We start from the raw sequence: 23,109 nt of genomic DNA, 5'->3' as shown, positions 1-23,109 counted from the left end.
AGTCCTTAAGGGTTTTTTTTTCTAAAATCATTCGGCCAACTTCTTGAATTCATTCTCATGCCTGTGACCGGGACATCCAGTCTGAGCCCTCAGTAGAACTGGGGGTGACTGAGGGTCAGCCAGCTCTGCACCAAAGTTGGAAGAAATAATGGGAAAAAAAGAGCAGCGCCCACCTACTCAAATCCTCCCCCCATGCCCTGTCGTTGACTGCTGTCCTTTCCCTTAGGGCCCGTGCACAGGAGGCTCCTTTGGTAAATTAATTCATTAACTTGTTATATACTAGAGAGAATTACTGTGACAGCATTCTTTGTTTTTTTTTGGACCAGGATTCCCAAAGAAATTACAGTGAGTAATATTCACCAGGCCATTTGCAATATTCCTTTTCTGGACTTCCTCACAAACAAGCACATGGGGACCCTAAGTGAGGGCCAGTGAGCGGCATGAGGATGGCACCGGGTGCAGGGCTCAAAGCCGGCTGGCTCCAGTGCATGCAGACGGGACCGCACTCCAGTGTGCTTGGGACACCACGGCTGCAAGGACAGGATGGTGCTCCTGCTTGGGATGCAGCCGCTTCTGGGCACTCGGGACACCACGCTGCAAGGATGTCACGGCACTCCTGCTTGGGGTGTGGCAGCTTCCGTGCGCTCCGGACACCATGGCTGCTGGGCCACTGCCACCGCCGACTGCAGCGTTGACTGCAGCCCCAGGTGAAGCCCTTCAAGATGGATTCCAGTGTGAAGCTGTGAGTGGGTGCATGCCCTGTCAGTCTGCATCTGTTTACTGTCCTTAAAGCTCCAGGAGGAACTCACAGGAGCTTGGCTAGGCCATGGGTGTCCTTGGGGGAACCTTGGGTCACACACTGTGAGTGGGGATGAGTCTGGCAGGCGTGAGAGAGTCTCGGGCAGCCCCACTGCTTCCCCTGGGTGACGTGTGAAGGAGGGTTGGTCTGAGCTCTCTGCAGGTGCACAAGTGCCGGCCTGGCCTTGGTGGGGTGGACCTGCACTTGGCCACAGGACGAGGGCGTGTCAGGCCGAAAACCACCAAGGCTGAGTAGCTGCAAAGTGACCAGACTTCTTTTGTGTTGGAGCACAAACTCAGAGCCGTCAGGGGTAAACAGATCCCTGCCTGAGTCAGCACCCACAGATCCCAGGCACCTGACAGAATCACTCACTCAGCTCTGAGTCTGGGTGTGTGGGGCAGAGGACCATTGCCACACCATTCACGTGATCAGTAGGACCCACTGCTGCCCAGTCCACACTGGGTAGCCACTGGCACAGGTAGCCTTAGCAGGCTCTGCTCAGGTTGTTTGTCCTGTCAGGGTAGTTGAACCCTGTTCTTCTCTGTCATTGGAGTTTATCCCAAGAAGAAAATTCTTTGAAAGAAACACCTGTGAGTGCCTTAAAGGTGCATAAGTAGCTGCTCAAGCCCAGCAACAGGGATTTCAGTGCTCAGAAGTAGCAAGGATAGACTGTGTCCATCAGCAGGCCTTCTTGGGGAGGGAGCAGTGGGTGCAGGGGGTGTGGCAGTGCCACTGCACGATCTGTGGGTCTACTGAAGGTGCTCCGTTCCCTCCCCAGTGTGGTCTGTGGAAGACAAAAGAAACGAGTTTGTCCTCAGTTAGGGATCTGCTCTCACTATACCCAAAAGAAAATTTGAAGCCTGTGAGTTGGAGTCAAAGAAACTTGTGCAAGCAACATAATTCAGGTTTTCATGATTTCCACAGATGTCTGAGTCAGGAAAATAAGGCAGGCAGATGACTGGATAAGGTATCTTGACTTTTTGATTCAGCATCTGAGGATTGTAATTGCAGAAGAATCTGTTTGGTAGGCTATAAGGCATGCCTTGGCCTAATAATAAAATAGCTTAGTATGTCAAGGCTCAAATATTTCTGTACCAACCACTCCAAGCAAAATTAATAGGCATGTGGTTAGGCGCATTCAGCAGGTGAACTGTGACTGAGAGTGACAGGATGGGGAGTTTGAACCAAATGAGAACAGATGCATTTATTACAGGTGTGAATGTCTAAAGAAATTATCTTTTTTGCAAAAGAAATATTAAAGGATTTAATAGTCTCCTTGTAAGGTAACATTTCAGATAAATGTATTTGTATCATAACGTGTAACAATTGTGTGACAAGAATGTCTGCAATAAATCTTTTAGTATTTGTGATGGCTTTTTCTGAGTTTGAAGCACCATATTTAGGTAAGGTAGATCAGAAGATGTTGGGATGGAGAGAAGGTATAGGTATTTGTATATTTGTATTTATATCAGTTCCTCTACTTACTTTCAAAAAAGTTGCAACCATGCAAGATAAAAGATTGGTTACCAAATAATGTTGACCTGGACATAATTATTTCTGACAGTTTGGGGCTAAGGAAAACTGCATGATTGAGCTCAAGCCAAAGCAAAAAGGAAACAGTTCCTGTTGTCAAACAAGAAACATACAGGTTTATCTGCCCAGATCCTGTTGATCTCTGCTCAGGTCTGAAAGATTCTCTGGGGTCCTCATGCTGTGGCCATCGTGTATCATGAGGGCAGAAACATTTCAGCCACTTTTCACATTAACCTTTAATAAGGACTAAAGGCTTTGAGAGGTTTTGATTCTTTGAAAGCAGGCATTTCTGCAGGTAGGCACTCTCAACAGCCCCAAGTGTTTTTTCTTGGAAATTGACTTCCCTTGGCTGGAATGCAGAAAGCTGGGCAGTTCAGGCGTGGGGCTGGGAGCGTCCCACCCTCACCTTCCTGGATCTTCACAGGAGCCTCCCAGCAGGTAGTGAGAAGCCGGTGGAGCAGGCAGTGTCTGGGTGGACTTCACGGCCCTGCCAGAAGGCACCATGTGGATGGCACTGGGGCCTCCTCCTGACCTAGCCAAGAGACTTGGGTCCCTCCGGCCACTGGGCTGTGCTGCAGGGACACCGTCCAGCAGGCCTGGAATTGTGCACCGCGGAGACAGGCTGTGGACGAGGGTGAGTGGCCTTGTGAGAAGGGCCTGGGTGTTCCGTGCTGGCCTGCACCGTGCACCCCCCAGGCAGCCTGGGCTACGGGATGGCTGACACGGAGCATTTCTTCACGCTTTTTCTGAACAGGTTGAACTGCTTTCGTTTTTAAAACTGCTCTTCTTTATAGAATTAATACAAAAATGCTTACTGTATATAAACTAAAGCAAGTATAGGAAAGTGTAAAAAAAAAAAAAAAAACCCTGAGAGGTATTTTGCTGTATTTCCTTCTTTGTACATTTATATATAAGATACATGTGGGTTACGGCCACATGGTGAGACTCGAGTTGCTTCCTAAGGCCCCTCCAGGAGCTTGATGCTTCACTAAAATCTAGAGAGCATGGGAGGGAGTTTCTTCTTGAGAGCCCTGATCTCCTAAGAACTAACAAAGCCTACTAAGGAAGGTTACCAGGTTCTGGTGTTTGTGGAAAGCTGCCTGTGTTGGTACATTGCACAAACGTATGTGGGCTTGTGTGCTTTCCCGAGTCAGGCCTGTCTTTGGAGTGGTTTTTCTCACCACTTGGCCAGCGCTCCTAGGAAGGGGCAGGGTGTTAGGGTGATTAGTCCCGTAAGGCAAAGGAGTGGAAGGACTTTGCAGCCAGGTGCTGGGGAAAGGCAGAGGAGCTGGCTAGGGCTGTGCAGGGTTACTGGTAAGGGCTCATGGGCACAGCCAGAACACGTCACAGAGTGTGAGGAGCAGCAGATGGAGCAGAACTGCAGATGGGACTAGAAGGCGTTCTCGGGGAGGGGATGCTCGGGCAGGAACGGAAGCTCGGCACGGTGCCAGGCCTGTGCAGACACGCATGCCCCTAGTGAGCCTTCAAATTGTTTTCACTAGCTCATGGCTAGTGAGTGGAGAAGCCAGGATTTGAGCCCAAGACCAGCTTCAAAAGCTGTGTCCTTTTGCTGAAGGCTCCTGGATGGGGGAGAGGGGCAAATGTGACAGGGGAGGATGGGGTCGGGGCTCAGCAGCCCAGCGCGCCTCCAGATTCAGCAGCTGGGATGCCACAGTACACGGAGGTCCTTATTACCAAGAGACTTGGTGAAGGAGTATGAGATGGTGGTGATGTTTATAATTAATTTAAAGACATTAAACAAATTGAAAAGTGTACATTTTTGCATTTTAGTAAAATCGGGGATTGTACAGTTAATCTATTCATTTCCCAGAATGCTTAGCAGGTAAAGCAACAAAATCTGAAGTAACAGAACCATTGCACACACATATGGTTTTGTTTTTTTCTTTAAAATGATTCTCTTATTAGAGCATCTCCTGTGCTAGAATGAAGGGACGGACTGTGCCTGCCACAGAGGGCACCTTGGGGTGATGTTTCCTTTGCAGCCTGAGCAGGAACTGTGGGCCCCACCTCCATGCCACGGGGGTCGGCAGGCTGAACCCCAACACTTCATCGAACTAGAGCCCATGTGTGGGCCAGGGCAGGGGGGAAACGATCCTTATCAGAATATGCCCTGACTGAGCATGTGCATATTCTCTTAGAAGAGACAAAGCCCCTTCCGGTGCCTGCAGTGCTGCTGCACAGAGATGGCTTCCAGAGAGCAGAGTCCCCGGCCGAGCTTGGGAGGGCACGAGCTCCCATTGTCACTGAGGCAGCGTGGCGGTGAGGCCACCAGGGTTGGTTTAGGGACCGAGGCGAATGCCCCCCCCCAAAGGAAAGGACATCAGTCCTTGGCCAGTGTGTCTCATAGCCCCCGATAGTCACTGATACAGTAGGAGGAGACGAGGCAGGGATGAAGCATGGAGCTGAAACGAGAGAGGTCCCACCAAGTAAATGCCGTTCACCCAGTCAGCCAGTGCTTTGGGCGCTCACAAGAAATGCTCTGTTAAAACAAGAATCATCCTGGCCACAAAGAAATCAGGTCTTTGACATGGAAGCTCTGCAACTGACATTTCTGTTTCTTCCACTTCTTCCTGGTTACTCGGCATCACCGTGACTCACACGAGGGTGATGCCCCAAGATTCTTCTACAGCTTGAAGAAGTGGAGCCACTTATAAAAATATCCAAGGTTCACATCGGATTACCAGAGGCTATGAAATTAATAAGCATCGTGCATCCTGAGAAAACAACTAAAGGGGCCCACCATGGGTTCTTCGAGGACCTGGTATGTCCACAGGCCTCAGCCCCTAGACTGATTCTGTTATGAGTTGATCCTTAGGTGCTGTGAGGCTGGCATCATGGTCTTCAGATTAAAGAACTGAAGGGTAGCGAAAAGGAACTCTTGAAAAATGATCTGAAGCCACCCACAAAATTCTCAAGGAAAATGGTGATAAGGCCCAGAGCTGAGCTGGTCCTGTCCTGCCTGTGCCCCATCTGCTCCGTCAGGCCCCGCAGCCCCCCACAGCGAGCATGCACGAGGACAGAGCTGGGGAACCACCCCAGGCCCCTGGGCGCTCCTCTCCACAGTCGAGGCCCAGCCATCACATGTCGAGAACCCGAGGCGCTGAAGCCTGAAAGATGGCCGAGGGGTTGGCTGTGAACTTCCTTCTTGCCTCTGGGACCTGAAAAGTGGAATGTGAGTCACTTATCAGCAGGTCTTTTCATCCACTTTCCCTCCTGCACTTCCCTCTGTCCTGAGAGTTGAGACTACTAATCTGAAGGGTCAGTGTGAAAGCACCCGTGGAGGCCACCGCAGAGGGGCTAACGGCAGCACGGGCCTGTCCACACAGCTCCCTGACATCTCACGGTAGATGGAGAAGCTGGGCATGCCCGCGCCTCTCACCCATGCTCAGGTGTCAGGGTGGACAGAGAAGTTGGGCAGTGTTTGGCTCCGCCGCATACGCACCAAGAAGTGAGAGGACCTTGCAGACACTGCTGTTCTGGCCCTTAGGCCACCTCGCTCCATCAGTCTGACCCCTGGTCCCTGATGGGGACAGCAGGTGTCTGCGGTCCTAGGCCCTGTCACGTGGCCTCAGGCTCACCTGGAAGCCGGCCTCAGGGCTGCTGTTCCGTCCGGAGCTGTGGGTCGTGACAACAGTGACTGGTCTTGCCTTGGTGGACCTCGAAGGCTTCGCTCCGGCCCAGGCCTGGAACTCCTGTCTGACAAGAACACAGCCTCGATCTCACACACCGTCAGTGTCTCCTCCGCCGCAGGGGCCCCCCCACCGTGGGCCCCATGCTTGGACCATCCCAGCCCCGCCCTGCCGAGACCTGCCTCTGCCCCCACGTGCCCTTTACCCCCTCGCAGGGCCTTCACACCCTGTCGGGCAGACCCAGCCCTGGGGGAGGCGGCACCTCTGAGTGCTGTGCCAGGACACTCACGCCCACCTGTCCTTCACCCAGAATCCCTAGTGAAGGGGAGGCAGGAGCCTTTTGCCGAAGTTACAGGTGAGAAACGCCAGCTGCACGGGGAGTCTGGGGCTTAGTCAGCGCCGGGGTCTTCTATCCAACAAAGCCAGGCCCCCGGTTGGTGCTGGGCTGGGAGACCCGACGGGGCCCACTCCCCGATTCTCCTGCATCACCTCCCCCCCAATCACAGTGGTCACTTCCACCCAGGGGGCCCACTGCCGAGGACTGGCACTGCCCAGGCCCTGCAAGAGCCACAGTGACAACTGACAAGGGAAAACTGCTGTGCTTAGTGTCATTTTAATATCAGATGCACTTTAACTTCTCTGTAATTTGTCCTGTTGACTCCTGCAGAAGAGACTAGATGGTGTTTGCATGACTGCAGCGGGAAGGTGCATCCATGCAGCTGTGAGCTACCAGGGCCCCCCGGGGTGCTGGGTCCAGTATGGGGGCACAGCCAGGCTCCTCCCTGTTTACTTCAGTTCTACTGATTCCTCTGCTGGAGGATGAGCTCAGGGCAGCATGGATTCTGTGTCCCCAGGAGCTCCTCGCTAAGGTGAAAAGTGTCCAGTGACCCAGCAACAGGACCCACGTGTGGGCTGGGAGCCCTCTCTCCCTGTCCCATCCATGGCACAGGCTGGACCTGCCTCGCTGGGCTCCAGAACCGGAGGTCAACAAAACGGCCTCTTTTCCTCCTGGGCAGCAGCACAGCTGGCAGGGAGCCACTGAGTCTGTGTGTGGTCAGCACTCAGGCCAAGAGACCAGCTGGGCCTTGGCCTTAGCAGAGAATTTTTGCTCCAGACACTGTGAGATTCTAAAAACCAGCTGCCCCAACCATCTGCTGCGCTGTTTCTCCTAGGGAAGCAGGTGCCCCCAGGCACTGCCCTTCTGTTCCCAAACTGACTGAGCAGGGAGGGAGAGGCCAGAGTGGGCTACAGTGATCCCTGGAGCACTGCGGCAGGGGTGGGGAAGGAGCGCTGAGAGCGCCCGCAGGACGACTGCCCAGGAGAGGAGGAAGGCGGGTCAGAGGCTGAGGGCTCAGGCCAAGAAGCTGCTAACAGCACAGCCTGACTGCGGCCACTGTGTGCCTCAGTCAGACCAGGCCTGCAATCCCTCATTACCGGTGGGGGTGCCTGCGCAGGGTGCAGGCCTAGGGGCTCAGCCCAGTTCCCTAAATCTCCGGAGTTTCTGCTTCCTCTGCTGAGAAACGGGCTCCTGATCCATGTGCACGAGGTTATGGGGAACCTTCGTGGTGGGAGTCCTGTGGCCTTTAACTGAGGGAGGGGGGCAACTAAGGAGCTTCCAGAGGTGGGTGAAGAACAGCCTAGAGGCTGTGGGAGGAGCCTGCAAAGGCAGGACCTGCTCCGTGGGAGCTGATGCCCAGGGGCCTCTGGGGGCCCTGCTTTCCCTCCCAAAGCAGGGCAGTTAAGAAAACCCTAGGTGATTAAGAGGAGCAGCATCATAGGGGTGACAGCCTATGGAAGTGCAAATTTACTGTGAAGCCAGACAACCCTGGGTCCTGCTCCCCGCTCTGCCACCAGGATCTGCCACACCGTGCACTCACCACTCAGGTCCTGTGCACACGGGGCAGGGATAACTGGGCCATCCAAGGGGCTACTGTGTGGCCTTGGCAGCACATTCAGACCTGCCACCTGCTCGAGACCAGTCCCTGGCTTCTGCCATGCAGAGCAGGCCCTTCCCCCCCAACCCCCCCCACCCCTGCCAATCAGATGGTTGTAATATAAGCGCAATCCCCTCCCTGGGCTGAAGTTCTCATCTCCCTACTCCTGTGGCCTCTCAAGCACCAGAAGGCGGCTGCTGCCCTCACTGTCTGGCCACTGGGGACTTGCTGTGCAGACCTGACTCCATTTTGGGTCCTGGCTCAGCTGGGGTGACCCACCATACACCCCCCCCCTCCCCAAGTTCCTTTAAAAGGGCAGAAGTCTTGACAGTGGTGGTGCTACCAGATGTGCATGCTGGTGAAAAGTCACCATCTATACACTTTAAAGTGGATGAACTTTATTGTGTGGAAATTATGCCTTGCTACAGTTGATTCTTAGAAAAAACTAAAATTGGGGGAAAGTTCATATCTTTGGTGGTTTAATTCCACAGGTAGGAATTTATTCCAAAGAAATGATGACATGAACAAATAGTTACAAGAATGCTCATCACAGAACTTTTTTCTTAAGAAAAGAAAAAAGAGAAAAGCCAAGAGTTTCAAAGAGTGAAAGGTCAGTGGCTTTTCTGGGTGGCATCCAACTCCCCTCCCCCAGCCTTCCTCTCCCCAGAGGGGACCATTTTCTCTCACATCAATTCAGAGGTAATCTGTGCCTATCTGAGCACATATGTATATATTAATATATTGATATCCCTTTTGAAAACACAGATAGGCCTGCTGCTCTGCACCTGGCTCTTGAAGATCTCTGTTAGCAGCACATACGGATTTGCTATAGCCAGACACCTGCAGCAATGGGACACTGAGGTTGTGTCCCTGTAGGGACGTACACGCTTCACCTCCACCCCACACTCAGGGACAGCTGTAGTTAAAATTGTTAGAAGTCAAGTAGCTGGATCAAAGGAAGAGTGGTATTTTTAATACATCAGAAATGCCCTAAATAAGGAAGGAGTTAAACTATGCATATTCATATGATAAAATACTGCACAGCTATTAAAATTCCCATTGTAGAAGAACAATTAATAACATTAACAGACATCCAGAAAGGTGTATCCAGTAAGAATGTAACCATGTAAGGAACATGAAAATGGATATGCATTCACCCATGTTGCAGATTAGAAATACCAGTTTAGGGTGGGGTTAAGGGGACATTTATTTCCTTTATCGTAAGTTTTGTAACTTCCAATTTTCCTACCGTGAAAATGTGTTACTTTTTGCAATAACAAAAAGAAAGGAGAAAGCCCTCCATGGTCCAGGAGCACAGCTGAGCGGCCGGGGGCGCCGCAGACGTGTCCTCCGGGCAAGTCAAGTGGACAGTCCTCAGGCACTCCCTAGGGTCCCCAGCGATTAGCCCCCAAAACGCCCCCACATAGGGTGCTGACCTGTGTACACCGGTCCATGGTAGGTCTACGGGTAAATTAAAGGGAAAGGGGTGCCGAGTGAGGCTCATCCGTGTAGGTGAACACCGGGGGCCTGAGGTCAGGTGGCGCGCAGCTCTCCAAGTCGTTCGGGAAGAGCCGCGCCCCCTTTACCCCACCCGCCGCCCTCTCGGCTCAGTGCCTCAGTTTCTTCCGAGTCTCAATACCTGTAAGAGGTGGTCGCTGCTGCAGCCGCGTCCGTGTCGCCGATGGGTAGCACGTAAATGCTTCTGCGGCCACCGGAATCCCTGCGCCCCTGGGGTGCGCCTCTGGGCCCCGAGGGCGCCACGCATACCCCGAAGTCGCGCTGGTACTGCGTGAGCGGCACGTCCCGGACGGGGGCGCGGGGAACTGCGGGATCCGGGCTCCTGCGCGAGGCGGCACCGCCCGGGCCCCGCTCGTCGTCCTCGAGGTCCGAGTAGCCGGGCAGTGTCAGCGGCAGCGCCGCATCCGAGCGGTCCAGCTGGTTCCAGCGCCGCGCCAGGCAGCACAGGCGGCTGATGCAAGGCCACGCCATGCCGCCGCGCGCTCCAGGGCTGCCCGCGCTCGTACCGCGCCCCCAGCCCCTCCCGCTTCCCCTAGTCCGGCGCCCCCCAGCCCCCTCCCGCTACCCACCTGCCCGGCGCCCCGCCTCCCCGATCCCCACCGCCCCCACCCGCCCCCACGCCCAGCGCCCCGCCCCTACGCCCGGCGGCCCGCCTCCTATTCCCTGCACGCACCCTGCTGCTCCCCCCGTCTCCCCAAGGCCCGGCGCCCCGCCCCCTCCCACTCCCCCGCCCCACCAGGCCTGGCGCCCCGCCTCCCCGCCCCTCCTGCTCCACCCCCTCCCGCTTCCACTCTGCTACCCCAACGCCCGACGCCCCGCGGCCCCTCCCCCCGTTCCCCTACTCCCGGTGCCCCGTCCCCACCCGCGCCCCTCCCCACTCCCCCGGCCTCGGAGGGAGGTCCCGGAAGCTGGAGGGCACAGCTGCGGGGAAGCAGAGGCTGGGATGGGGGAAAAGCGAGAGGTCGCCAGGGGCCAGCTGAAACTGCCCCGAGTCCAACTAGAAGGATATTTCATAATTCAATTCAAAATTTAATCCAACTTTTAATAATTAAATGTTTAATTTTATAATAGTTTACAAACTGTATTAATTTCAATTAAAAAGAAATTTTAATCCATATTTAAATGCAACAATTTACTTCGAAATGTTACAAATTGGACCTGGCTTTGGAAGGCCGAGGTCCACTGGTGACAATGCGCGACGACCACCAGCTGTGGGAAGGCTGCTGTCCCACCAGGGCCAGGCGCGGCGCGGCAGGATTTGCCTTCAAGATGCTGGTCTAACGATGTCACCACCGACCTGATTTTCATTAAGGACTGGCATTAGTTTAATAAATGCTCTCATTGACCTTTCCCCAAGTCTAAAACCCCTAATTTTAAAGCATTTCCACAAAAGTTTTAGATTTATAAAGCTGAAAGCTTGATCACTAGCTAGACAAAGTTCCTTTCTCCCTGCACATTCATTAGTATTTATTGTAGACCTGTTAGGGAAATGGTCCAAGCTGATGGTCAGTGTGTTTAATGCAGAACAGGGTATCAGAAAAACTCCCTGGACATCCTCCAAAGGGGCAAAGTGAGATTGGAGTGGCATACAGTCCACACACCGAGCTATACCCTGGCCAGTCAGCACACAGATTCCATTTGCAAACCATTCCTTAGTTTGAAGTCCACTGTTCTGGACTTCCTCAGCTCAGCTGACTGAGGGCAGGCCATAAAGGCCAGGCAGCAGGAGAGGGGCCAGGTCCTGTGAAGGCATCAAACAGTTCCATGCCAGCTCTCCAGGGCAGGGCCAGCCGCCTTGATGAGCCCTGGGTAAGCCACCCTGGGAGGTGAAGCTTGGTGACTGAACTATTTCCTCCTGCAGCAAAAAAGAGTAATTCTTCTTGTTTCTATTTGTCCATTCATCAAACAGTTAAAGAGCTCTTACTACGTGCTATGTATAACACAGGTGCCTTCAAGGGTCCACAGGGCAGTGGCAACAGGAATGTGACAAGTGTGCTAGAACTGACACACCACAAACTGGGTGAAGGACAGGGAGGGCTGGACCTGCCAGTGGGCTCATGCCGGGCCGCAGGTATGGGGACACAGGTTAGCTTGCCACATTAAGGAGATTCAAAATGTCTTACAGGGATCAGGGAATGAGAATGCTTTTAGCCTACGGAGAAGTACAAGGTTGTTTTAGAGACCAGATGGGAAAAGTCTCAATGGGTTAGAGATGAGGGATTGAACTGGGATCCAGAGATGAGGTGAAAGACAGATGAAGAATGGTGCCAGCTTTCTGGCTTCAGCGACTGATGTCCTGCCTTAAGCCCAGAGTCCACACAGCATGCGCAGGAGACGTGCACCGAGTTAGAGACACGTGCACAGAGATACTCAGTGGTCTGGAGTGCAGATGTCACTCAGATATAACTGGAGCCACAAGAAGAGACCACTTAAGTGTGTGGAGAATTGAGAGCAAAGTAGCTGAGGGTAGATCCCTGGAACCAACACTGAGGCTGATGGAAGAGGAGGCGCAGCTCAAGACACTTATGCCAGGAGCAAGCGTGGTCTTAAAGAATCAGAATCCTGAGGTGGTGGTGAGCATGTTTCAAATGTAGCAGAGAAGCCAAGAAGAGATTAAAATAACCTACTAAATTGGGCAATTAGGATTGTGGTGACCTTTACCAAAGCTGTGGGCAGTCAAGCTTGTGCCGTCAGAGCTAGGCTTTGACTTCCCAAAGCCGCTCTTAAAGGGAACACAGATCTTGGCTGTGAAAAGGCCACAGCATTGCGAGATTTTATGGACAGAGAAATCCTTCAGGGATTTGACTTTCCTTCCCCAATTGTCAGAAAGCAGGGAAAGAAGAGACAGATCATCATAGCCTATTTTTCTGTCTGCCCATGGCAAGACATAGATTCAATTTGGGATTCTATGGAAGGTCCATGTGAACTAGCTTCACATTCCATCTCTGAAAAATAAATCTTGCCTCATCCTTATATCCCAGGGTTATCATAACACATTTCAGACATATCAGAGTGAAGCAGTGTGACCTTCTGCAGTCACCTCGACCCAGCCCTGTTTCTTCACTGGCAAAGTGAGAAAGTGAGGGCTGGTCTAAAATGATCTCTCCTATTCCATTACAACAGCATCTCTGACTGGTGGGAATAGCTGGCACCTCACAGCAGAGAAAAGCTGACTTCAGTAAGTAAGGATATGACGATTACTATGTGCTGGGCACCGGCTTCTCAACAGCCGGGTGTGAGACGAGCGCAGTGACCTCTCCCTCCGAGACTGGCTGAGACACACTCTCCAGCACCACACAGTGCAGGGGTAGAAGTGCGGGATCTTGTGCGGGGCCTGCACAACTCTAGACTCCATGCCCTCCCCACCCGTGTCACCCACAGTCCGTCCGGCACACGGTGGGGTGGATTAAGGTGAGGCAGATCCAGCCGACACATCTACACCTGCACCACACTCACCGCACAGACGAAGGAATCCGTATGACCTTCACCACACCCAGTGCGCAGGCGCAGGGATCCATATGACTTTCCAGGACAAGACGCTTAAAGCAGCCCCGTAAGGCCTTCCAAGAAAAACTTAAATTCTCAAACTACCTTTCCTAGAAATAATTCTCAATAACAGCAACTAATGAATTCCACTGCAGTCAAGCCCTAAGGATGGTATTTCCATAAGATACTCCAATTAGAATGTAAAATTTCAAACATAAGAACGCAGTAGGCTCAGATTCAAGTTTGAATTTATCCGAGTCACTTCCTTCTAGCCTTAACTAGTTACAATTTTAATTGAGAAAACAAAATCTAAAAATAGCTTTATGTATATGCCACTCACTACCAGAAAATATGACCTTTCTCCGGAAAAGAAAACAGGAATATTGTAGCTGTTATCTCAGAGCATGCCAGGAGGAGAATACCCTTTCAACTGTCAGCGAACCAAGGGAAGGGGCTGGTGAGTAAGATCACATACTTGGCAGAAATACTAGAAAGCCAGCGTGCAAAACCAGGAGCTTCTGCCTTCAAATCAGCTCATTAAATGTACGTTCTCACCAAGTTCACAGCTCATCAAAATATGTAAAATGTAAGAGTTAAAAGCAACATCTCCGGAATCGCATTAGTGTTCCTTGAAAAGAAAACAAGCACCCTCTGTTTACAAACTAGAGATAAAAACCTTTATTTCACCAACTTTGTTATAATTCACTTCCTAATAAAGGCATGTACCGGGGACACAGTTTAAATCCGAGGAAGGTGAGGTGCTGAGCGTCTTCTAGGCAGGGGCACAGCAGTGACAAAACCCCAGGGCCGAGTCGGCAGTGGGCTTCCAGGTAGCATGAGCCAGATGCTCCAGACTGTCCAACTCCAGTTTTACTTAGAGCCACCTCCTTTTTTGGGGCCATTAGTCCTCATTTCATGCCAAATTTTCACTAGAGGCTCCCTGTTTTTCCAGATGAGTTCATGACCGTAAGTAATATACCATCTGAGGGAAAGAAAAACAAACCATGTACAACATTCAGGAAACAGGATGACATACAGTAAATACCATGATGACATTGAGTTCATATCTAAAAATCTAGTGCCACTGTCATTCACTCTCTGGCTTATAAAAACAGCTGGTTTACTGATATAGATAAATGATTTAGCTTTAATATAGAGTATGTAGAATATGTTAAAAGTTCAAAGTAGCCCATAAAAGGTAATGAACTTCTGATACATGCTACAACATGCACCTTGAAAACACTGTTAAGTGAAATAAGTCAGCCACAAAGGGAAAGATACTGCACGATTCCACTTACTAGAAATAAGCAGAATATACAAAATCCACAGACAGAAAGTGGAGAACAGGTTACCAGGGACAAAGGCAAAGTGGACAAATGGGCAGCGATTATTTAATAGATACAGAGTGTCTGTCTCGGGCGGTGAAAGAGCCTGTGAGGTGGTGGAGACCGCAGCACAGCATCGTGAGTGTGATGGATGCCGGGGAACTGAACGCTTGGCAGTGGCTAGGAAATTTTATGCTGCGTATCTTACCACAATTCTAAAGAGAGAGGAGGTTAAAGAGAAAATTAAATGGCAACTAAATGCAGCACATGATCCTGGACTGGAACTAATAATGGAGAAGTAAACGACCAAAAGGACATTAATGGGACAACTAAAAAAATTGAAATATACAATGTAAGTTTTATATCAATGTTAAAGGTCTTGAACTTGATAACTGTACTTTATATGGTTATGTAAGAGAATCTCCTTGTTCTTAGGAAAAGAACTGGGAAGTGTTAAATGGTCAAGGTGTGATTTATGCAACCCCTTCTTAAAATGTTTTTAATAGAGTGATGCAACAAATATGACAAATGTTAAAAGTTGGTAAATCTGGATTAGGGACATATAGGAGCTCTATATTATGCTTGCAGCTTTCCTATAAATTTGAAATTATTTCAAAATAAAGTTTTTAAAAATAGTTTAAATGGCAAATTTTGTCATATGTGACCACAATAAAATTAAGGAATAAAGGGGCAAAGTGAGATTGGAGTATAGATACTCTATAAAGCAAAAGTTCTTCGCATACCCTACACTTTTGATTGACCACAGTCTTGTAAGTTACCACTTTTCCCATTTTAGATACAAGGAAACCAAGTCTGTGAATAATTTGTCCAAGGTAGTAAAAGCGTCTAGGTGGTAAATCAAGGGTTAACTCATGGGTCAGACTATGGAAAAAGTAAGAAAAAGTAAGAATTACAGTTAACCAATGATGGCAAAAATAACCTCTAAAGGGTTTCCCACCTGCCTTGCTATACAAAGGTGGTTTGCAGATTGCAGCAAGGGATCCCCCAGAGTCTTGTTAGAATGCAAATTCCCAGTCCCTGCCCTAAAACTACTTAATAGGAATCAGTGTTTTAACAACCCCCCTGGGTGATTCATATGCACAAAGCTGCAGAAGTCCTGCCCTACCGTGCAGGGTCTCAACCACAGCCACACATTAGAAACCACCTGGGGAAGTTTGAAAAATCCTAATGTCCAGGCTGCCCAAGTCACCAATTAGTCAGAATCTTTGGAAATGGGACTCAGTACTTTTTTTTTTTTTAAGTGGTGTGCTGGTTTGAAAGGGTGTATGGACCCTAGAAAAGCCATGTTTTAATCAAAATCCTATTTCATAAAGGCAGAATAATCCCTATTCAATACTGTATGTTTGGAACTGTAATCAGATCATTTCCCTGGAGGTGTGATTTAATCAAGAGTGGTTGTTAATCTGGATTAGGCGATGACACGTCTCCACCCATTTGGGTGGATCTTGGTAAGTTTCTGGAGTCCTAGAAAAAAGGAAACACTTTGGAGAATGAAGGAGATTCAGAGAGAGCAGAGAATGCTGCAGCACCATGAAGCAGAGTCCACAGCCAGCGACCTTTGGAGATGAAGAAGGAAAACGCCTCCCAGGGAGCTTCATGAAATAGGAAGCCAGGAGAGAAAGCTGGCAGATGACACCGTGCTCGCCACGTGCCCTTCCAGCCGAGAGAGAAACTGTAATTGTGTTCACCATCTGCCATCTCACTTGAGAGAGAAACCCTGAACTTCATCGGCCTTCTTGAACCAAGTTATCTTTCTCTGGATGCCTTAGATTGGACATTTCTATAGACTTGTTTTAGTTGGGACACTTTCTTGGCCTTAGAACTGTAAACTAGCAACTGATTAAATTCCCCTTTTTAAAAGCCATTCTGTTTTAGGTATATTGCATTCTGGCAGCCAGCAGACTAGAACAAGCAGTTTATTAATTCACACCGTAAAATCCATCTAACAGGTACAATTAAGGGCTCTCAGTATAATTACAGAGTTGTACTTTCACCATCACAATTTTAGAACATTTTCATTAATCCAAAATGAAAAAACCATTATTGATGCTTTGGATTGGTGTGGTACCTTTGTTACAACTGATGAAAGAACATTAAAATACTACTAGTAGCTACAGTTCACAGTCTACATTAGGTTAACTTTTTCCTCTCTTATTAACAACGTGTAATAGTGACATATATTTGTTCTAGTTTATAGAAGAACATTCTTGTATTTGTACTATTAACCGCCTTTGTCATCCACTACAAGGTGCATTATGGTATAGGTCCCATGTTTCATCCTCTAGCTTTCCTTCTGGTGACAAAGATGAGCCTAAACTTCCCCTTTCAACCACAATCACACGCATGGTTCAGCACTGTTAATTATACTCACAGTCTACCACGACTCTACCCATTTTCAAGCATTTACATTCAACCTAATTAAAAAAATCTGCACAAATTAAGCATCAGCTCGCCATTCTCTACACTCATTCTATATTCTGGTAACCTGTATTCTAGATATTAACTCCATCAGTTACCTCATTATATTAGTGAGATCATACAATATTTGTCCTTTTGAGTCAGGCTTATTTTACTCAACATAATGTTCTCAAGATTCATCCATATTGCCGCATGCATCAGGATTTTATTTCTTCTTACAGCTGAATAATGTTCCATCATATGTATAGACCACATTTTGTTTATACACTCATGAGCTGATAGACTCTTGGGTTATTTCCCTCTTTTGGCAACTGAGAATAGAGCTGCTGTGAACACTGGTGTGCAAATAATCTGTCTGTGTCCTTGCTTTCAGTTCTTCTGGCTATATATATCTGGTAGTTGGACTGCCGAACCATATGGCAGTTCTCTACTGAGCTTCCTGAGAAACCGCCACGCTGTCCTCCACAGTGGCTGCACCATTCTACATTCCCACCAATAGTGAATGAGTACTCCTCTTCTCCACACCCTCCTCAACACTTAGTTTTCTATTTAATAGTGGCCATTCTAGTACCTGTGAAATATCTCTACGATTTTGATTTGCATTTCCCTAATTCCTAGTGATGTTGAGCATCTTTTCATGTACTTCATAACCATTTGCATTTACTTTTTAGAAAAATGTTTATTCAAGTCTTTTGCACATTTTTAAATTGGGCTGTTTGTCTTTTTATCATTGAATTGTAAGATTTCTTTATATATTCTGGATATTAAACCTTTATCAAGTTTGTTGCTTCCAAATACTTTCTCCAATTAAGTAGGCTGCCTTTCACCTTTCTGACAAAGTCCTTTCAAGCACGAAAGTCTTCAGTTTTGAGGAGGTTCTATTTATCTATTTTTGCTTTCATTGTTTGTGCCTTGGGTGTAAAGTCTAAGAAACCAAAGCCTATCACAAGATACTTCCCTACATTTTCTTCTAGGAGTTTTATTGCCCTGCTCTTATATTCAAGTCTTTGATCCATTTTGACTTAATTTTTGTGTAAGGTGTGAGGTAGGAGTGCTCTTTCATTCTTTTGGATAGGGATATCCAGTTGTCTCAGTACCATTTGCTGAAGTGACTATTCTGCCCCAGTTGGGTAAACTTGGGAGCCTTGTCAAAGAGCAATTGACCATAAATGAGAGGGTCTATTTCTGAACTCTCAATTCAGTTCCATTGATCAGATCAGCATATCTATCTTTATGGCAGTACCATGCTGTTTTGACCACGGTAGCTTTTTAATATGTTTTCAATTCAGGAAATGTGAATTCTCTAAATTTGTTTTTCCTTGTCAAGATGTTACTCTTCCAAATAAATTTGATAGCTGGTGTGCTAGTTTGAGTTTGTGGACCCCAGAAAAGCCATGTCCTTAAATCCTCATTCAGAATTGCTGTGTGGGAGTTTTTTTTAATTATCCATGGAGATGTGGCCCACCCAATTGTGGGTGGTAACTTTTAATTAGATGGTTTCCATGGGGATGTCTCCATCCATGCAAGGTAGAGTTGCCTGCTGCAGCCCTTTATGGGGAAACCACTCTGGAAAGAGCTACAGAGCCTGGGCAGCCAGAGACCTTTGGAGATGAAAAAGGAAAATGGCCCCAGGGGAGCTTCATGAAACAAGCTGGGAGAGAAAGCTAGCAGATACCACCGTGTTTACCATGTGCCTTTACAGTTGAGAGAGAAACTCTGAAAGTCATTGGCTGTTCTTGAACCAAGGTATCTTTCCCTGCATGCCTTAAATTGGACATTTCTACAGCCTTAGAACTGTGGACAAGCAACTTAATAAATTCCCCCTTTTAAAAGCTGTTCTGTTTCTGGTATATTGCATGCTGGCAGCTAGCAAACTAGAACAGTTGGCTTTCCCATTTCTTTCAAGTAGGCTGTCAGAATTGTGACTGGGGTTGTATTGATTCTGTAAATCAATTTGGGTAGAACTGATATCTTAACAATATTTAGTCTTCCAATCCATTCATCTCATACATTCTGTTTATTTAGGTCTTCTTTGATTTCTATTAGTCATGATAGGTAGTTTTCTGAATACAGAGCCTCCATAATCCTTGGTTAAATTTATTCCTAGATATTTGATTCTTTTAGTTGCTTTTTTTTTTTTTAATTTCCTCTTCAGACTGCTCATTACTAGTGTATAGAAACATCAGATTTTTGCATGTTGATCTTGTATCCCAACACTTTGCTGAACTTATCTATTTGCTTTAAGAGCTTTGTTGTAATTTACGGAGGACTTTCTAAATATAGGTCATGTCATCTGCAAATAGTTAAAGTTTCCACTTCAGTTTGAAAGTCTTCTATTTCTTTATCTTGTCTAATTGTTCTAGCTAGAACTTTCAGTAATAACACTGAGTAACAGTGGTGATAGTGGGTATCCCTCTCTTGTTCCAGATCTTAGAGGGAAAGCTTTCCGTCTCTCATCATTGAAAACGTTTGCTGTGGGTTTTTCATATGTGCCCTTTATCATGTTGAGAAGTTTCCTTCTATTTCTGTTTTTTGAAGTTTTTTTTAATCAAGAAAGGATGCTGGATTTTGTTAAAAGCTTTTTCTGTATCAATCAATATGATCATGTTCCTAACCAGGGTGCCCCAAGAAATATCAGGCAAACACAGGCAAAACTGAAGGGAATAATAGACATCTCTACAATAATAGTTGGAAAATTCAATATATCACTCTCGGAAAATTCAATATACCACTCTCATCAATGGATAGAGGATCTACACAGAGGATCACTACAGAAACAGAAAGCTTGAATATGGTAAGTGAACTAGACCTAACAGACATACACAGAACATTCCACCCCAAACCCTTCAATTTGTTAATGTGATGTATCACATTGTTTTCTTCTGTTGAACCACCACTGCATACCTGGAATGAAACCCACACAATTGATTACACATGATGTGCAATACTTTTAATGTGCTGATGGATTTGATTTGTAAGTCTTTTGTTGAAGATTTTTACATCATATATTAAGCCAAGAGATTGGTCTTTTCTTTTCTTTTAGTATCTTACCTGGCCTTAATATTAGAGTGATGCTGGCTTCGTAGAATGAGTTAGGTTTTGTTTGCACTTCTTCAATTTTCTGGAAGAGTGTCTGAGCAGGATTGATATTAATTCTTCTTGGAATGATTGGCAGAATTCACCTGTGAAGGTTCTTTGCTGGTGGGTTTCTGATGACTGAGTCAATCTATTTGCGATTGGTTTGTTAAGGCCTTCTATTTCTTCTGCAGTCAATACAGCTTACTTGTTTCTAGGAAATTGTTCACTTCATCTAAATTGTCTAATTTGTTGGTTCCAGTTGTTCATAGTATCCTCTTATTTTTTTTATTTCTGTGGGTTTAATAGTAATGCCCCTCCTCTCATTTCTGAATTTATGTTTTCTTTTAAGGGTTTGTCAATTTTAATGAGTTTCTCAAAGAATCAACTTTTGGTTTTGTTGATTCTAGAGCTTTTTTGTTGTTGTTATTGGTCTCAATTTCATTTATTTCTGCTCTAATCCTTATTTTTCTCTCTGCTTGCTTTGAGATTAGTTTGCTGTTCTTGTTTTGGGTCCTCCAGAAATAAAGGAACTAGTTAGTGCAGTTAGGTCTCTGATTTTAGGTCTTTCCTCCTTCTGTGGGGGGAGGCAGGGAGTACAGGGGCTGGAAATCAAACCCAGGTCTTCTGCAAGGCATGCAAGAATTCTACCATGGAACCTTCTTTCACCCTTCTTAATGTAGGTGTTTAGGGCTTTAAATTTCCCTCTCAGCACTGTCTTCACTGCATCCTGCAATTTCTGATATACTGTGTTCTCATTTCCATTTGTTTCAAGATATTTTCTAATTTCTTCTGCAATTTCTTCTTTGACCCACTGACTGTTTAAAGTGTGTTGTTTAAGAGTATGTTGTTTAACCTCCACATATTTCTACATTTTCCAGTCCTATGGCTGTTATCAATTTCCAGCTTCAATTCATTATGATCAGAGAAAGTGCTACATATAATTATTTTTCAATCTTTTTAAATTTTTTGAGACCTGTTCTGTGACCTAACATGTATCCTGGAGGATGAGCCATGAGCACTTGAGAAGAATATCCTGCGGTTTGGGGTGAAATGCTCTGTATATGTCCGTTAGGTCTAGTTCACTTACCATATTCAAGCTTTCTGTTTCTATAGTGATCCTCTGTGTAGATGTTCTATCCACTGATGAGAGTGGTATATTGAATTTTCCGAGTGGTATATTGAATTTTCCAACTATTTTTGTAGAGATGTCTATTATTCCCTTCAGTTTTACCTGTGTTTGCCTGATATATCTTGGGGCACCCTGGTTAGGAACATAAATATTGCTATTTCTTCTTAATGGATTGCCATTTTATTAATGTGTAATGTCCTTCCTTGTCTCTTATACAATCTCTGCATTTAAAGTGTATTTTGTCCGTTATTAGTGTGGCTACCCCAGCTATTCTTTGGTTACTATTTATGTGGGTTATCTTTTTCCAGCCTGTCACTTTCAACCTATTTGTATCCTTGTGTCTAAAGTGAGTCCTCTTACAGACAGCACATAAATGGATATTTTTTTAATCCATTCTGCCAATCTGTGTCTTTTGATTCAGGAATTTAATCCATTAACATCCAATGTTATTATTGTAAAGCAGTACTGACTTTGATAATTCTACACTTTGGCTTTTATATGTCCTATCTCAGTTTTGTCTTTCTTTTCATCCTTTTAGTTATCCTTACTGATAGTCTTCTTTTCTACTCTTCTCAAAGCCTCCTCTCCTTTTTTTTTGTTTTTGGCCTCAGAACAACCTTTTGTATTTTTTGTAAGGCAGGATTCTTGTTAATGGACTCTCTCAGCATCTGTTTATCTGTGAATAATATTTTAAAGTCTCCCTCATTTTTGAAGACAGTTTTGCCAGATAAAAAACTCTTTGCTAGCAGCTTTTCCTCTTTCAGTGTTTTAAATATATCACTGCCTTCTTGCCTCCATGGTTCCTGATGAGAAATCAGGACTTAATCTTATTGAGCATCCCTTATATGTGATGGATTGCTATTCTCTAGATGCTTTCAGAATTCTCTATCTTTGGCAGTTAACAGTCTGATTAGTTTGTGTCTTGGAATACATCTATTAGTATTCGTTCTGTTTGGAGTACACTGCACTTCTTGGACATGTATACTTATGTTTTTCCTAAGAGTTTTGAACATTTTTGGCTGTTATTTTCTTTGCCCTTTTTCCTTCTCTGCCTTTTTTTTCTTTTTCTTTTCCTTCTGGGACTCCCATGACCTATATGTTTATGTGCTTCATGATGTCCTTCAATTCCCTGTGACCCTGTTCAATTTTTTTCCTATTCTTTCTTCCATCTGTTTTATTTTAGATGCCGTCTTCTAGTTTGCTGATATTTTTAATCTGTTGTGGCTTTCATTCCCCTAAGTTCTTTTTCTTTGCATGCACGCAAATTCTGGCCTGTGCTCATCCACTGTCTTCTTATTATCCTTTTATCTCTTTAGCTGTATTTTCCTTCATCCGATTTAGGAGATTTGCTTGTATGTTTTTGATTAGTTGTTACAAAGTTTTACTTTGTTTCTTTAAATAAGCCAAGTATCTTCCTGTTTCTTAGTATAGTTTGCAAGTTTTTGTTCATATCTGGGCATCTTGATGAGTGATTCTGAAGGTTGGTTTCTCTTTCTTGTTTAAGACTGTTGTTGGTTGCGTTTGTGTTAAGGCTCTTCATTGACACGTAGTTTGTATTTCCCAGCCAAAACTAGGGATTCAGAACAGCTCCAAGGAGCCCTTAGGAGAGGTCAGGAAAGATGCCCCAAAGCCTTTTTTTTTTCAGTTCCCCAAGGCTATGCTTTCTAGTCTGCCCAACAGATGGTGCTCTTTCCTGACCTGCCCAGCAGATGGCACTCTTTGGCAACCTACTCCCCAAAACCCTAAGAAGGAAGGGTACTTTTAGCCCTCTGCCAGCTCCACCTCTGACCCAGGTAGAAACAATGGGACAATGGCACCTGTCCAGGATGGGCTAAAGCAGCTGGACCAGGTGATCTAAATTTGCTGGCCAGTAGCTCAATCAGTAGTAGGTTCTGTCCCCCTCTGTTTTGGGGGAGGAAAGATTCCATGGCTTTCCTGGTCTGCAATAGCCCAGCAGGCAGGTACTGGACTGACCTGAAGCTAGCATGCCTCAAGGGATGGGTGCAGAAGCCATGGCTGAGTGAGTTACTCACAGTTCTTCACCAGTTTCTCAGTCTCACCTGGTCTTCAGAGCCCCAGAAATGTTGTTTTGGACAGTTTCTGTCTGTCCACAAACTGTTTTTAGAAAAGGAGTGAGCCCTGCAACTCCCTAGTCCGCCATCTTCCCAATGTCTCCTCACAGTACTTTTTAAAAACTTTTCAAGTGTTTCTAATGTAA

At 46.6% G+C, this 23,109-nt stretch overlaps 3 protein-coding genes across 7 annotated transcripts in view; 1 reads left to right on the top strand and 2 right to left on the bottom strand.

The window, feature by feature from the left end:
* Positions 1-3,134, top strand: part of YEATS2 (YEATS domain containing 2) — a 194,398-nt gene extending 191,264 nt beyond the window's left edge. For 2 of the 3 annotated variants that reach the window (XM_077148749.1, XM_077148750.1), the window contains exon 31: positions 327-3,133. In XM_077148749.1, coding sequence (XP_077004864.1) covers positions 327-435 — 109 coding nt within the window. In that variant the 3' untranslated portion in view covers positions 436-3,133. Of the gene's footprint in view, positions 1-326 lie in introns of all 3 variants that reach the window. The other variant, XM_077148751.1, reaches the window with a different exon arrangement.
* MAP6D1 (MAP6 domain containing 1) lies at positions 1,903-10,004 on the bottom strand. Of its 2 annotated transcripts, none has more exons than XM_077148764.1 (3): positions 9,556-10,004; positions 5,932-6,045; positions 1,903-5,511 (listed from the first exon to the last, which is right to left on the bottom strand). In XM_077148764.1, the coding sequence occupies exons 1-3, from the start codon at positions 9,903-9,905 to the stop codon at positions 5,265-5,267; spliced, it is 711 nt and encodes a 236-aa protein (XP_077004879.1). In that variant the 5' UTR covers positions 9,906-10,004; the 3' UTR covers positions 1,903-5,264. The 2 variants fall into 2 exon arrangements, with proteins under 2 accessions (XP_077004879.1, XP_077004880.1); XM_077148765.1 differs by having other exon boundaries at positions 5,325-5,511; positions 5,932-6,049.
* A 3,570-nt stretch (positions 10,005-13,574) lies between these two features.
* The window catches only part of PARL (presenilin associated rhomboid like), a 55,134-nt gene continuing 45,599 nt past the window's right edge, over positions 13,575-23,109 (bottom strand). For both annotated transcript variants that reach the window (XM_077148760.1, XM_077148761.1), the window contains one exon: positions 13,575-13,902. In XM_077148760.1, the coding sequence (XP_077004875.1) occupies positions 13,791-13,902 (112 nt within the window). In that variant the 3' untranslated portion in view covers positions 13,575-13,790. The remainder of the gene's footprint in view (positions 13,903-23,109) is intronic.

Source organism: Tamandua tetradactyla, chromosome 2, assembly GCF_023851605.1.
Source record: "Tamandua tetradactyla isolate mTamTet1 chromosome 2, mTamTet1.pri, whole genome shotgun sequence".
NCBI classification, from domain to species: Eukaryota; Metazoa; Chordata; class Mammalia; order Pilosa; family Myrmecophagidae; genus Tamandua; species Tamandua tetradactyla.
Note: the sequence above shows the minus strand (reverse complement) of the source record. Positions and strands in the feature narration are given on the sequence as shown.